At 34.1% G+C, this 12,346-nt stretch overlaps 1 protein-coding gene across 1 annotated transcript in view; it reads right to left on the bottom strand.

Moving 5' to 3' along the window:
• Cntn6 (contactin 6) overlaps positions 1–12,346 on the bottom strand; it is a 337,384-nt gene that overhangs the window by 79,010 nt on the left and 246,028 nt on the right. Inside the window, 1 exon segment of the mRNA XM_052719550.1 lies at positions 659–843. Coding sequence (XP_052575510.1) covers positions 659–843 — 185 coding nt within the window.

The following is a 12,346-nucleotide window of genomic DNA, read 5'->3' as shown; positions in this document are numbered from 1 at the left end:
TATTCTATGGGAAATGTATTTTAGTCGTGAATACCTTGTGTTACAAACTTTAATGCTGTTAACATGAAATTGCTGACATTCTTCAGTCAACTATAGTAAACAATGTCATGTATAGACTGTGCTGGAATTTATGCCATTGTGTGTCTCTCTGTGTGTGCTGTATGCATATGTGCAGATGTGTATGCTTGTTCATGTTCATAATACACTTCTGGAGTGCAGAGATGGATGTTAAGGGGATATCCTTATCAATCCTGCTCTACCTTATTTTTGACATAGCAATTCTCTCTGAAGTTGGAGCTCATTGATTGGCTAAATTGGCAAACTCTCCTCAGAAAGACTATGGTTTAATCTTTCCAGACAGGGAATTACAAGTATATAATCCAATGTATGGATTTTTATGTGGTTGATGGAAATTTGAATTCAGGTCCTAATATTTGTGTCACAAGTACTTTATCCACTAGATATCAATACAAAAAGTTGTATTTTAAAGACAGTTATCCCTACCTGCTAATCATTAAACAAATCATCCAACTGGAAATGTGTCTTTCCGATTTTTCCCATGATATATGTATACTCTATGTTAATGATTTCCCCTATTTTCTCTGAAGCACAGTAAAAAAAAAAAAAAATCACACATTTTGCAATTCTATTTACTTACCATAAAAAACAAGTTGACCCTTTGCAAGGTTTCTTCCTCGAAGGTTACCTGCGATGCACTCATAGAAGCCTTCATCCTCTTGTTGAAACTTGGGGATTTCAAGGATAGCTTGGGATTTGCTGTACTTGACTTTCCCTGGCATCGGGCTTCCATCCAACCTCCTCCAACTAATATCAGGGACTGGACTAAACAGTTACACTTCATTAGAATAGATGATGGTGTCATTATACAGCAGGATAAAACAAGAGAAACCTGGAAAGTCATTCTCAAGTAAGACAGTTTAATCTATTACAGTGTGATTATTTTTCAGATCACACAGTCATTCACCATTCATTCATTCAGCTATCTGTTTAAGATCTGCTTAGTCACCTGCCATGTACAAGGCTTGTGCTAACTTTAGGAAACATATTGCTGATAGACTACACACGCCCTCTGTCCTTGTATTGTTTTTAGATTAACAGAGAAACATACTATAATCAGAATGTAAAAGTAAATACATTTGCAGATTATAATAATCAAAACAAAAGAAATAGGATGCAGAGATAGTAACACAATTTGATCAATGGAAATGTGTTGATTATGGAAAATTCCTTTGAGAATTTAACATTTAAGACTAAAGCAGAGTCTACATATATTTAGATATTCTAATTTTAAAATCATAGTTTCTTCTGTAGCTAAATTAGCATTTTTGAATTAAAATATTCATGATAGGTGAGTTTTATTGTTACAGATTTGAGGTAATATGAAACAAACCTGTATAAATTTGAAACACAAGCTTCATATCCTCTTAAGTTTTTAACTTGTATAGTATTAAAATAACAATACAATAAAAATGGATTTACATTATCTCTATGTCCTATTGGAAAATATTTACAAATAGAGATTTTCTATTTATAGGAATTTAATATTATAGTCTAATAAGAATATATTTAAAATAAGAAAAATGATTTGAAATTAAGTTTCAAACAATAATCAATGAATTCTAAATCCCTAGTAGAGGAGGTCACATCATTGTATGCAGATGGATACACAGCTATAGGAAGTGACAAGAAGAAAGAATTCACTAACACTCATCATTTGTAAAATGAAACTCCAGTGTGTTTATTCAAGCTTCCCTTATTCTCTACCTTTAAGCTATGGTTCATTCCCATATAGATTTTTCAGATGTCTCAGATATCTCTACTCTAGTTGTATTTCAAATTTATACTGACAATGATATTAGTAAGTCCTTTGGCAAAGTCTATTTATCAGTCTTGTGGAAGATGTAAGGTTCCTTTAAATCACCAAGAGTGATGTTGGAGAGCCATCCAATCATTAGCAGCATAGCTGACAGATAAAGATCTGTAGAGTATGAGCAGCAAATTAGTGTAGAAAATGACTGATGGCTCCCAAGAAGCTTTGAAGACAGCCACTAACCTGGGAAAACCTTAGGAATTCTTTCTAGCTAAACAGTATGATTGTCCTGTTAAATACATCAAAGACAAGTACAGGGTAAACTTGTGGGCTTCCACACAGTGATCAGAAAACATGTCCCAAACCAATGCTTGAGTTATCTTTTTTTCTCAAAATTAATATAGAGTTTCCAGTTATAATTTGAATTTATTCAACAGAAATTATCCCATTTTTAGTTTCTATTGTTTTAAAATGCCATTTGCCACAACTTTAGATTGACATTTTAGTAAACTGGCATATTCCACAAACAGTTACCCTAGGTTACTAGTTTTGTTATCACTCGTTTTCTTGAGCTCCTAATGAATGAAAATGACATTCTGCAGGGAAATGAATGTTTTTAGATAGAAAGATATTCCCTATGTCTGAAACATTTCAAACTGCATGTGATATTCAATTGCAAATATACAGACATTGTCTATGTAAGCACAGTAATGTTGTCTTTGGGTGGTTGTGAAACAAATGTCGTTTATGTCCCTCTCTACTGATTTCTTCTTTCCATGAGTTTTCCACACTTACCATACATTATAACGTGTGTTGTAATTTTTTCCCATGAAAATTAGTTTATCAAGTTAACAATAGAGGATTTGAGATGTGTATGCATTAGACATCCTTTATTGTGTGTTTAGAATTGAAAATCTGAGGTGTATGGCAAAAACACACAAAATTATCCAAAAGAATCTTATAGCCCAAAACATTCAGAAATAAATGATCAAATATTGAATATTTTCTCATAGATATAAACCACTACAGTTATATCTTACTGCTTCACATTTATTGTGAAGGTATACGTCAAATTTTCAGAGTACTAAATGCTTAAATACCTGGAAAATGGCAGGAAACATAATCATTACAATCTCATACCATATGGCTAAACTTTACCAGCAATAAAGTATTCACTAGGTACTGTACTAATTACAATGTATACATAAGATTCCATTGACCTTCCTTATAGCTACCAGGCAGAGGTAGGGTGTTATTTATCTATGTTGCTTATGCTATCTTTAATTTCACAGAAATACTTGTATCACTGTAACCTCACATTGCAACCTAAATATCTATGATTTCAAAAAGTGGATCCCTATTTGCAGTGGTCCTACTATCCTATGACACCTATGTGGTGTCGAACATAACAAGCTCAACTAATTCCAACTATCCTGACTCTCCTAAGGACAAAGAACTTGGCGACTATATTAGATTTTCATTGAGTAAGAGTTCTCCAATGGTAGAAAAGACAGATTGTACAGATGCAGTTTTCCAATAGGTGCAGTGTAGCAGAAAAGCATCAGGTGTCTGTCCATCAGTTCTCCACTCCTACTCTTTCTAGTATTATGCCCCACAGATCCTCATGTATCTTGTCACCAATAGTTATAGCACTTTCTTGTCAACTGATGCCAAACTGCTTTAGCCAACGATAGCTGTTGAGGAATGTAGAACCGTTCATGTCCTTAAAAAGAGTTCTTAATTCACCACTCACTATATTTTGGGTATAGATACAACAACTGCTGTGTCTGTGACTACAGGGCAGTATGGTGTGTTACTTAATTATTTCCAGACCTCATTTAGTTAACTGAAGCAGAGTTTGAATGCTGCTTCATTCTGTACTGAGTCTATTCTCCTACCTTGTTTACTCTGCCCCATTTCTTCTATTCTTATGGGTATTTCATAAGAAGTCTTCAAGTTACTTTCAGAAAATTATCCTTTCAAACTAGACCTCCTAGAAGAATCTCTGTACATTATAATCATGTGCGGCTTCAGTGAAATACTGACTACAAGGAATCCTTAAGTGTGTCTCAGAATGGTGTTTCTAATATAGATGTTACATTTTTCACAGAAATGGAAATCTGTAAAATTAAACAGCAATGGTGTAAAAAAGCAAGCAGTAGAACCCTTGTGCAGAACCATGTACTGGGAAATGTATTTTAAGAACTTACTGTTCTACAGGATCAAAATTATTCCAATCTAAGAGGCAAAAGCAAGAAATGAGGGAAAATACCAGTCTGAGCAGATATGGGATATTTTTCTCATTAAAAAGGAAAGAACAAAAACAATTATTTTTCTTATTTCACTTGTATTTGGGAAAATAAATATCTCTCAAGCCATCCAATAACAGAAAAGATTTTAAGACCCAATAGCCTGTTTATGTATTGTTGTTAGTGTTTTGTGTTTTAGGGTCAGGGTCTTACTGGCTGGCCTGGAACTTATTACTTGGACTCACAGAGATGTATCTGCCTGCCTGTGCTTCCCAGGATTCTAGGATAAAGGTGTTTGCCACCAAACTTGGATTAGATGGTGTTATTATTTAATAACTTTCATTTCTGAAGATAAAACAATCAGAATCATAGAGTCTATATCTCCAGAGAAAGTTAGTCTTTTGCCTACAATTTTATTTTCTTTAAGTAACTTGGTCCTGATTGAATATGGTGTAACAAGGCTAATATCTGTGCTACTCAGGAGGCTGTAGCAGATGGATCAGGAGTGTAAGACCTACTTAGGATACAAGTTGAGTTGAAGGACAGCCTGAAAATTTTAATTAGGCCTTGTCTGAAAACAATGTCAAAAAAGCAGGAATATATATGAAACTCAGTGGTTAAACACTTTTCTAGCAAGTATAAGGTCCCTCTTTCAATGTCTCCTAACTTAAATCATAAAAATCTTTCCTGTCTTTATTTGGTCTAAATTGAATTGGCATCTATATGTATAAATTTTGGACACAGAACACTGTTCAGGTATTCCTAATATAGGCTGGTGACAACTAGGACAAACCAATGAAAGATACTTTCCCTGACACAGCATTGATTTTGGGGGAAATATTGAAGAGGACATCTCTTCCCACAAAAGTTTAACTCCAAGCTTCAACCCAAAGAGATGGAATTTTAAGCTTTAGTCGGCAATGCACAAGCAAAAAGGTCCAAGATAATCAAGACTAACAAGAAGAGAGGTATTTAAATTGTCCACACATTTCTAGACCAACATACAAATAAGCAAGTAACAAACCCACAAATCTCATAAAAGAACATTAAATCCACATTTTCATTGACATTTTAGTTTGTCAGTGCATCCTCTTCTTGTCTTTGACCCATTTGGGGCAATTTCTTGTGATTCCCAATCAAGAGTACCAGATTAAATACACTCTAAAAACATTTGTTCAAACAAGATGTTAGTTTCATCAGCATGATCAAATTATATTGATATTATGAATTCTCTGTGAATATTTTATATTCTAGTATCTTACAATCATCGTGACAACAAGACCATCAAAAATAATAATCCTTTATTTTTCAAAATTTCATTTTAATAAACTAGTTGGTGAAGTAGCAAGATTATATAGCTACTAAATAAATTTGTGGATTCTTTCAGATATCATGGTCCTCATGGACAACACTGATATTACATGATATAGAATCAGAGACCAAATACAAAATAATAATTATGGAAAAAATAATTCTTCTGAAGTTTCTATTGTATTCTGTAACTTTTCATGACACTAAATTAAATGTTGTTGTTTTTAAAGCTTCTCAACTGGATAATGGACAGCAAAACCAGAACCATGAATAGTGATATTTAAAGTTTTTTTTTTTTTTTTGAACTATTTTTTTTTTTTTTTTTTTTTTTTTTTTTTGGTTTTTCGAGACAGGGTTTCTCTGTGTAGCTTTGCGCCTTTCCTGGAACTCGCTTTGAAGACCAGGCTGGCCTCGAACTCACAGAGATCCGCCTGGCTCTGCCTCCTGAGTGCTGGGATTAAAGGCGTGCGCCACCACCGCCCGGCAATATTTAAAGTTTTAATGTATGTTTTTTTTCTAAAATACACCATCCTATTCAAATAATAATGATTGTAATACAGCTATGTGTTGTTTATGTGATGTAGAGTGGAATGCAAATTCTACATTTAGCTATATTTTCTGGCATATTGAAAAGCAATGGATTTTTGTGAATCATTTATTAATTCACAGGATGCGAATGAACAATTATATGCAGTACACAGTCTTATTGTGAAGATCACAAATGCCATGTGTTTTAAATACACAGTATAATACACATTCCACCATATAATGAGTATCAATAGCCAATCAAATAATCATTTGTCATGTCAAATGTAACAACTTCCATTAGGTCTCTCTCTCTCTCTCTCTCTCTCTCTCTCTCTCTCTCTCTCTCTCTCTCTCGTGTGTGTGTGTGTGTGTGTGTGTGTGTGTGTGTGTGTGTGTGTTTTCTCTTTGTTTAAGGCTCCATGTGATGAGGCCCCTGAAACTCATTCATTTTTAAATTTGCCATTAATTTATATCAGACTTCCACACCATGGTTGAAATGGTGGCAGTCATCTATCAACATGCCTCAAAATACATTTTGTGCTTCTCTCCACTTAATGAACAAACAATAACCCTGATCCTGCTTGGTCATGTTCATGCCCTGCTGACAAGTACAAATATTCAGGTGAAGGCATACTTTAATTTGAAGATCCTTTTTAAAAGTCTGTCTCAGTATCAAGAGTCCATTGTAGGTAGGAAAGAAATTCAACACTGTTCATCAAAGAAAAGATACACTGTGTTTAAAGAACTGGGCATTAAAAGTAAGATTAATAATAATCATTAATTGAGTAATTGCTATGTACCAGATACTGTGACAGGTGGCTTCCATATGTCATATGAGTTAAATCCTCAGCTGGAAGCTTCTAACAATGCTAATTACCTGTTCAGAATGGTACTCACGTTTAAGCAGATAATTTCTACTAAATTATTATCTGCCAATTTTCCTTGACTTGAATTTCCAGCAGAGGCTAATTAATTGTGATCCACCCTCTAATCCTTTTCAGTTGCCACCCTTTCAATTACAAGCACAGTTGACTCTTCCACTCTTCTGTAGAATCAGTCATTCCTTCAGATTCTACCTGATTTGATTATATTGATGATACTAGCCCTGCCATATTCACCAGCCGCTCATTTGCTCTAATCAAAGTAGATGTCTTTAACCTTTTATTATATTCTTACATTTTATTTTATGTACAATGGTGTAGGTGTATGTATGTGGGGGTATATGCCATCCCATGTGTTTGGGAAAAAACAAAAAAATGTATAGATTGAAAGAGTGTATTCTCTTACCATGTGACTCCTGGGGATTGAAGCCGGGTCATCAGACATGGCAGCAGGTGCCTACGTATGCTGAATCATCTCACTACCCATTAAAATGCAAACTTAACTTTAATCTCCCTGAGAATACCTTGGAGCTACAGGGACATTGAGTGGCCCTCACAATGCAGATTAATATTGGATGGGAATTATAAGGAGTCAAGCTACCCATGTTGTTACTTATCACTTTATCTGCACAGGTAGTCACTTATGAAAATATTCCCCTTTCATTTAACCCCCTCCTCCACTTCTTTACAGGCATTTTTTAAAGAATTCAATCTGCAATGTAAATCTGAATAATAAAGAAAACCAATCAGAAGCGATTTTGTCTTCCAATGTTCCCATGAATCCTAGATAAGGGATTTTTTTCCACCTTGTGCTTCACAATGAGCATTGTTAATGTCCTTTCTTTCCACATTTCTATTTTATAAACCATTTCCCTATAAATATAAGTTCTCACATTTCTAAAATGACACCACACAAAAGCAAGGCCTTCCTTTCTTCTTCCCTTTCCTTCACTTTCTGTTTGTGCTTCTTAAATAAGCAGTGCCAGAAATGGGGACTCTCTATCCCATTCTCTCACATAGTTATGCTTTTTCAGAGTAAGCATCCCATTAATTTTATCCAAAGATAGAGAATGAATTTGTTAACCATCTGGCCCAGTTTAACCTGAATTGCAAGTTAAATTAAAGCTTTCCACATGCTAGTAGGAACTATGCTTCTATTCAATACTTTTAGCCCATAAATACAATTTTCATTACTAAAGCTATTTGAAAAAGCTTATATTTTTCCAAGATTTCTTGAACTTAATTATCCACAGCTTAAATCCATGCCATCCCAAAATTTCAACTAGAGACTGGTACAGACAATCAGTTTCCTAAGATGCTTGTGATTGGGATTATTCTTAACTTAAACCTAATTTCAGAAAATCCTGTCAGAGACCATTTTCAGAGAGTGAAGCAGTATGACAAAAGCACTGAAGAATGCCTTTGTTAAATTTTAAAGTTGTTCAGCTAGCTGCTTTCATTTCGCCAACTTGAAATATTTATACAAAGAGTTTGATCTGTGAGACTGTCCTTTGGGGGACATAATATAGATAAATTTCTGATTTCCACAGAAAGCAATGGTGCTCACTTTTGTGGAAAGGGGTGAGGATTTCTTGAGTGGTTAAAACATTGTCATGATTCTGTTTACTCCAGGACTTGTTTTAGAATACACAGACACACACACACACACACACACACACACAGACACACACACACACACACACACACACACACACACACTTTATGAGTTTCTTTTCCCTAAGAACATGGTTTAGGGAGTGAGGATTTTGAGAGCTGAGTTGACCATGAGGTTGGAGCCCTCCTTAATGCAATTAGTGGTCTTTCACTACACAAGACAGCAGTTTGAATAACCATCTATGAAACAATGAGTGGGTCTTCATCAGATATAGAATATTCCAACTGCATTGATGTTGGCCATAACACCTCTTAGAAACTGGAGAAATGTATTTCTAGAGTTTATGACCAACCTAAACTGATATTTTGTTTTGGTATTCTGAAGGGACCAACACTAGGTTTCCCTTGGGAAGGAGATATTATGGATGCACTATTCACCCACAAATGCTGAATTTTTAAATCCACAGCTTATTAATAGTAACCATGGATGGAGAATGATACCTTCACTTGCAATAAAATAACACATACGAAATGTACATGACACTATAAGTTACACTTCTTATCTAGAGGTATATCACCTTCCCTTGCACACACATTCAGTTTATATCCTAATTAGTAAATAAGAAGATTGAATGTGGGTCTAAGAATAATATAAAATACCAGTAAGAGTATATTCTGAAATACTAATTTTGAAACAAAATGAAGCTAAGATAAACTAACAACCAAGATTATCATTACTGACAGGGATCAAAAGGGCCATTGTCTACAGTCAAGACTTTCGTCACTGATCTTTTTGAGAGATTTATTTGTGTGTTTGTGTGCCTGAGTTTATTTATGCATACCACATGCAAGCATGCAAGGTGACTATGAAGCCAGAAGACAATGTCAAATCTTTGACAAAAGGAATGACAAGGTCGTAAACCCCTCGATATGGTTGCTGGGAACTTAACCCAAGTCCTCTGCAAGGGCAGCCAGTGTTCTTAAGCACTAAACCATCATTCCAGACCCTATTGATTTAGATTTAAGCAAAGTAAGTGCTAATTTACATATGAATTATAAACTGAACTCCATCACTTCACAGTGTTATAGAGATTAAAATGATACCACATTTAGCACAAAATTATAATTTACTCATAAATTTTGTTAATGGTTAACAATAGCTCTAGATTAACACTCCTTCCACCCTTAGAGGAAGTGAAATATTGTCATGATTTATAGGAAAACAGGGGCTTGATTTCCCTCAATTTATTTTTTTCTGACCTTATCTCAATTAATTAATCATAAACTTTCATATAAAGGTGACAATAAAAAGGTATAGTAATATTTAATTATTCTAATACTGTAACTAGCATTTATTTAGTACACATGATATGCCATGTATTAGCAAGCTCAGGGCTCTAAGAAATACTTTGAAAAACATAACTGCTCATGTCAATATTGAAGACAGAAGAATAGTGAGTTCGCATGTATTCAAATTATACAGTAAATTAAAAAAGAAAGCCACTCTATATTCCAAAGTCATTGAGTTCTAAAACACCATGCCTTTACTGTTCCTACAAAATCTAAGCTACTACAAAATGAAATGAAACCATATTAAGGAGAACCATATGTGGTTGGTAGTATGTTCTTGAACCGAAGTATTTGATAATCAGTAGAAAGAACCCTATTTGTAAAAGAATAAGAAGACAAATGTTTGTTGAGCTTTAGACATATTAATTTTAAGTTTAAGGCTTAGCGATGGATTTTGTGATTACCTTAAAAGAAGGAAACAAACTAACTAATTCTTTCCTTATATCACTTTCAAAATAGACATGGAATTTTTATCTCTTGAAACTGCCAATGACTTCAGTGGAAGAACAATGGCTCCCTTGAGACTGGCAGCTCTAACCCAGCAAGAAAAGGATGGAGATTCACTTCCAGAAGTATATATGTTCTTCTTTTTACACCCTTTAAGTTAATTTAATTCCTGAAATAGCACTGTAAAAAATCCAATTTAAGCTTTTTTTTTGGAAAAGAGAAATGCATATTTGAAGTCAGATTGAGAACTTCTCTTTAGAATGAAAAGATGTTCTTCATAAAATAGGCTTGTGGTCTTTGAATAATATCTCTACAATTATTCTTGAGAAGGGTTTGACAAGGTAGTTCAGGAAATCTACTGCTTTATGTTTCTTTTATCAGTAACTAAAATCTAAAAATAGAGGATGTTAATATGTATGTGATCAAAATACAGCCACAAGAATATTTGGAGTATGTTTGTCCATGGCGGTAAAAATGGAAACAACACAATAGAAAATGAAATAGTCCTCAGCTTGAGACTGGCTGAAGAGCACTACAGGAGCACCCCACTGTCTCAAATGAATAAGTTAGCTTTTTGCAATAACACAAAAAATAAGCTTTACAAGACATTTTGTTTTGTTTTAAATAAAGGCTAGCCAAGTTCCTCTTTCTTGTTTGGAGGGTGTCTGCATTGAGAGGTCTCATTTTAAAGTTCGAAAATTGTATAACAACTGACTACATTATAACACATTATGAGTATTCTTTTCCTAGTTTGTTTTTGTTGTAGACAGGAAATAAGTGACTATACTCAAAATTCCTGGTTTGGGGCATTAGTCTATTCTGTGGTTAAAACTTTTTCCTCTTGTTTTCATTGGACAATTGTTATGCATTTTACATGAGGCTAAAGTGGTGCTCCAACATTGGTCAGTTATTTGTTGTTATGATAAATATCTGAAAGAGTCAGTTTGCTGGTGAAAAGATTTTTTTCTGGGTTTCATGTGTTTTAGTTAACTGACAGGATCCGTGGCTCAAGAGCAACAAGAGGATGTGGCAAAGGTTCCTCACCTCCTAGCTGACCTGAAAAAAGGAAGTATAAGAGAAAAGTGCACCAATGAATCACCAATAGTCCTCTGGAGTGGAAAACACCAGACACAGACAGTCTCACTGGTGGAATTACTAAGCTCAGGTGGAATAAATAATCACAATATTTCTATATCTTTGTGAAAATAGAAAAAAAAGTAATTACAGAAGCATACCATGAGACAAATATTACCAAAATATTTTATTTAAAATTCTTTCATACAATATATTTTGATCATATTATCTTAGTTCCAATCTTCTCTACTCTCTACCCTACAACTTCCTATCTTTCTGGAAAACAAAAACAAAGCAAGAAAATGAAAATCAAAACCAACAATGAGCCAACAAAACAAAACAAACAAACAAAAATACCCAAACAAAACAGTATAACATATAAAGCCAACAAAATAACATGAAGTTCATTTGGTGTTGTACAACTACTCTGGGACATGGGGCCTAACTTGGCATATAATTAATATACCCACTAACTCTCCATTGGAGAAAATTGAGTGAGATGTTTTCCCAGATATTCCAGATGGAATATGTGAAAATTCAAAATTTGTTATCCAATAGAATATGTGTCATATGATCATATGAGGTGGCACATATACAAAAAATATGGAAAAAACTCACCACTCATCCATAATAAAAAATAATCTAGTATTACTGTGAGAATTTTGTTTTCATATTTATAGGTAAATGCCAATATTAAAAAAAAAGAAACTGGAGTAATCTCATACTAACAACTTAACAACACACCTGAAAGCTCTAGAACGAAAGGAAGTAATCACACCTAAGAAGAATAGATGGCAAGAAATAACCAAGCTGAGGCCTGAAATCAATAAAATAGAAACAAAGAGAACAATTCTAAGAATTAATGAAACAAAGAGATGGTTCATTGAGAAAATCAACAAGATAGACAAAACCTTACCCAAAATAACTAACAGAGAGAGGGAGACTATTCAAATTAACAAAATCAGAGACAAAAAGGGAGACATAACAATCTTCAGTGAGGAAGCCCAGAGAATCATAAGAATATCCTATAAAAACCTTGACTCCACAAAATTGGAAGATTG

The sequence above is a fragment of the Peromyscus californicus genome, unplaced genomic scaffold (genome assembly GCF_007827085.1).
Source record: "Peromyscus californicus insignis strain IS unplaced genomic scaffold, ASM782708v3 Scaffold_6__1_contigs__length_162567912, whole genome shotgun sequence".
In the NCBI taxonomy this organism is placed as follows: domain Eukaryota; kingdom Metazoa; phylum Chordata; class Mammalia; order Rodentia; family Cricetidae; genus Peromyscus; species Peromyscus californicus.
Note: the sequence above shows the minus strand (reverse complement) of the source record. Positions and strands in the feature narration are given on the sequence as shown.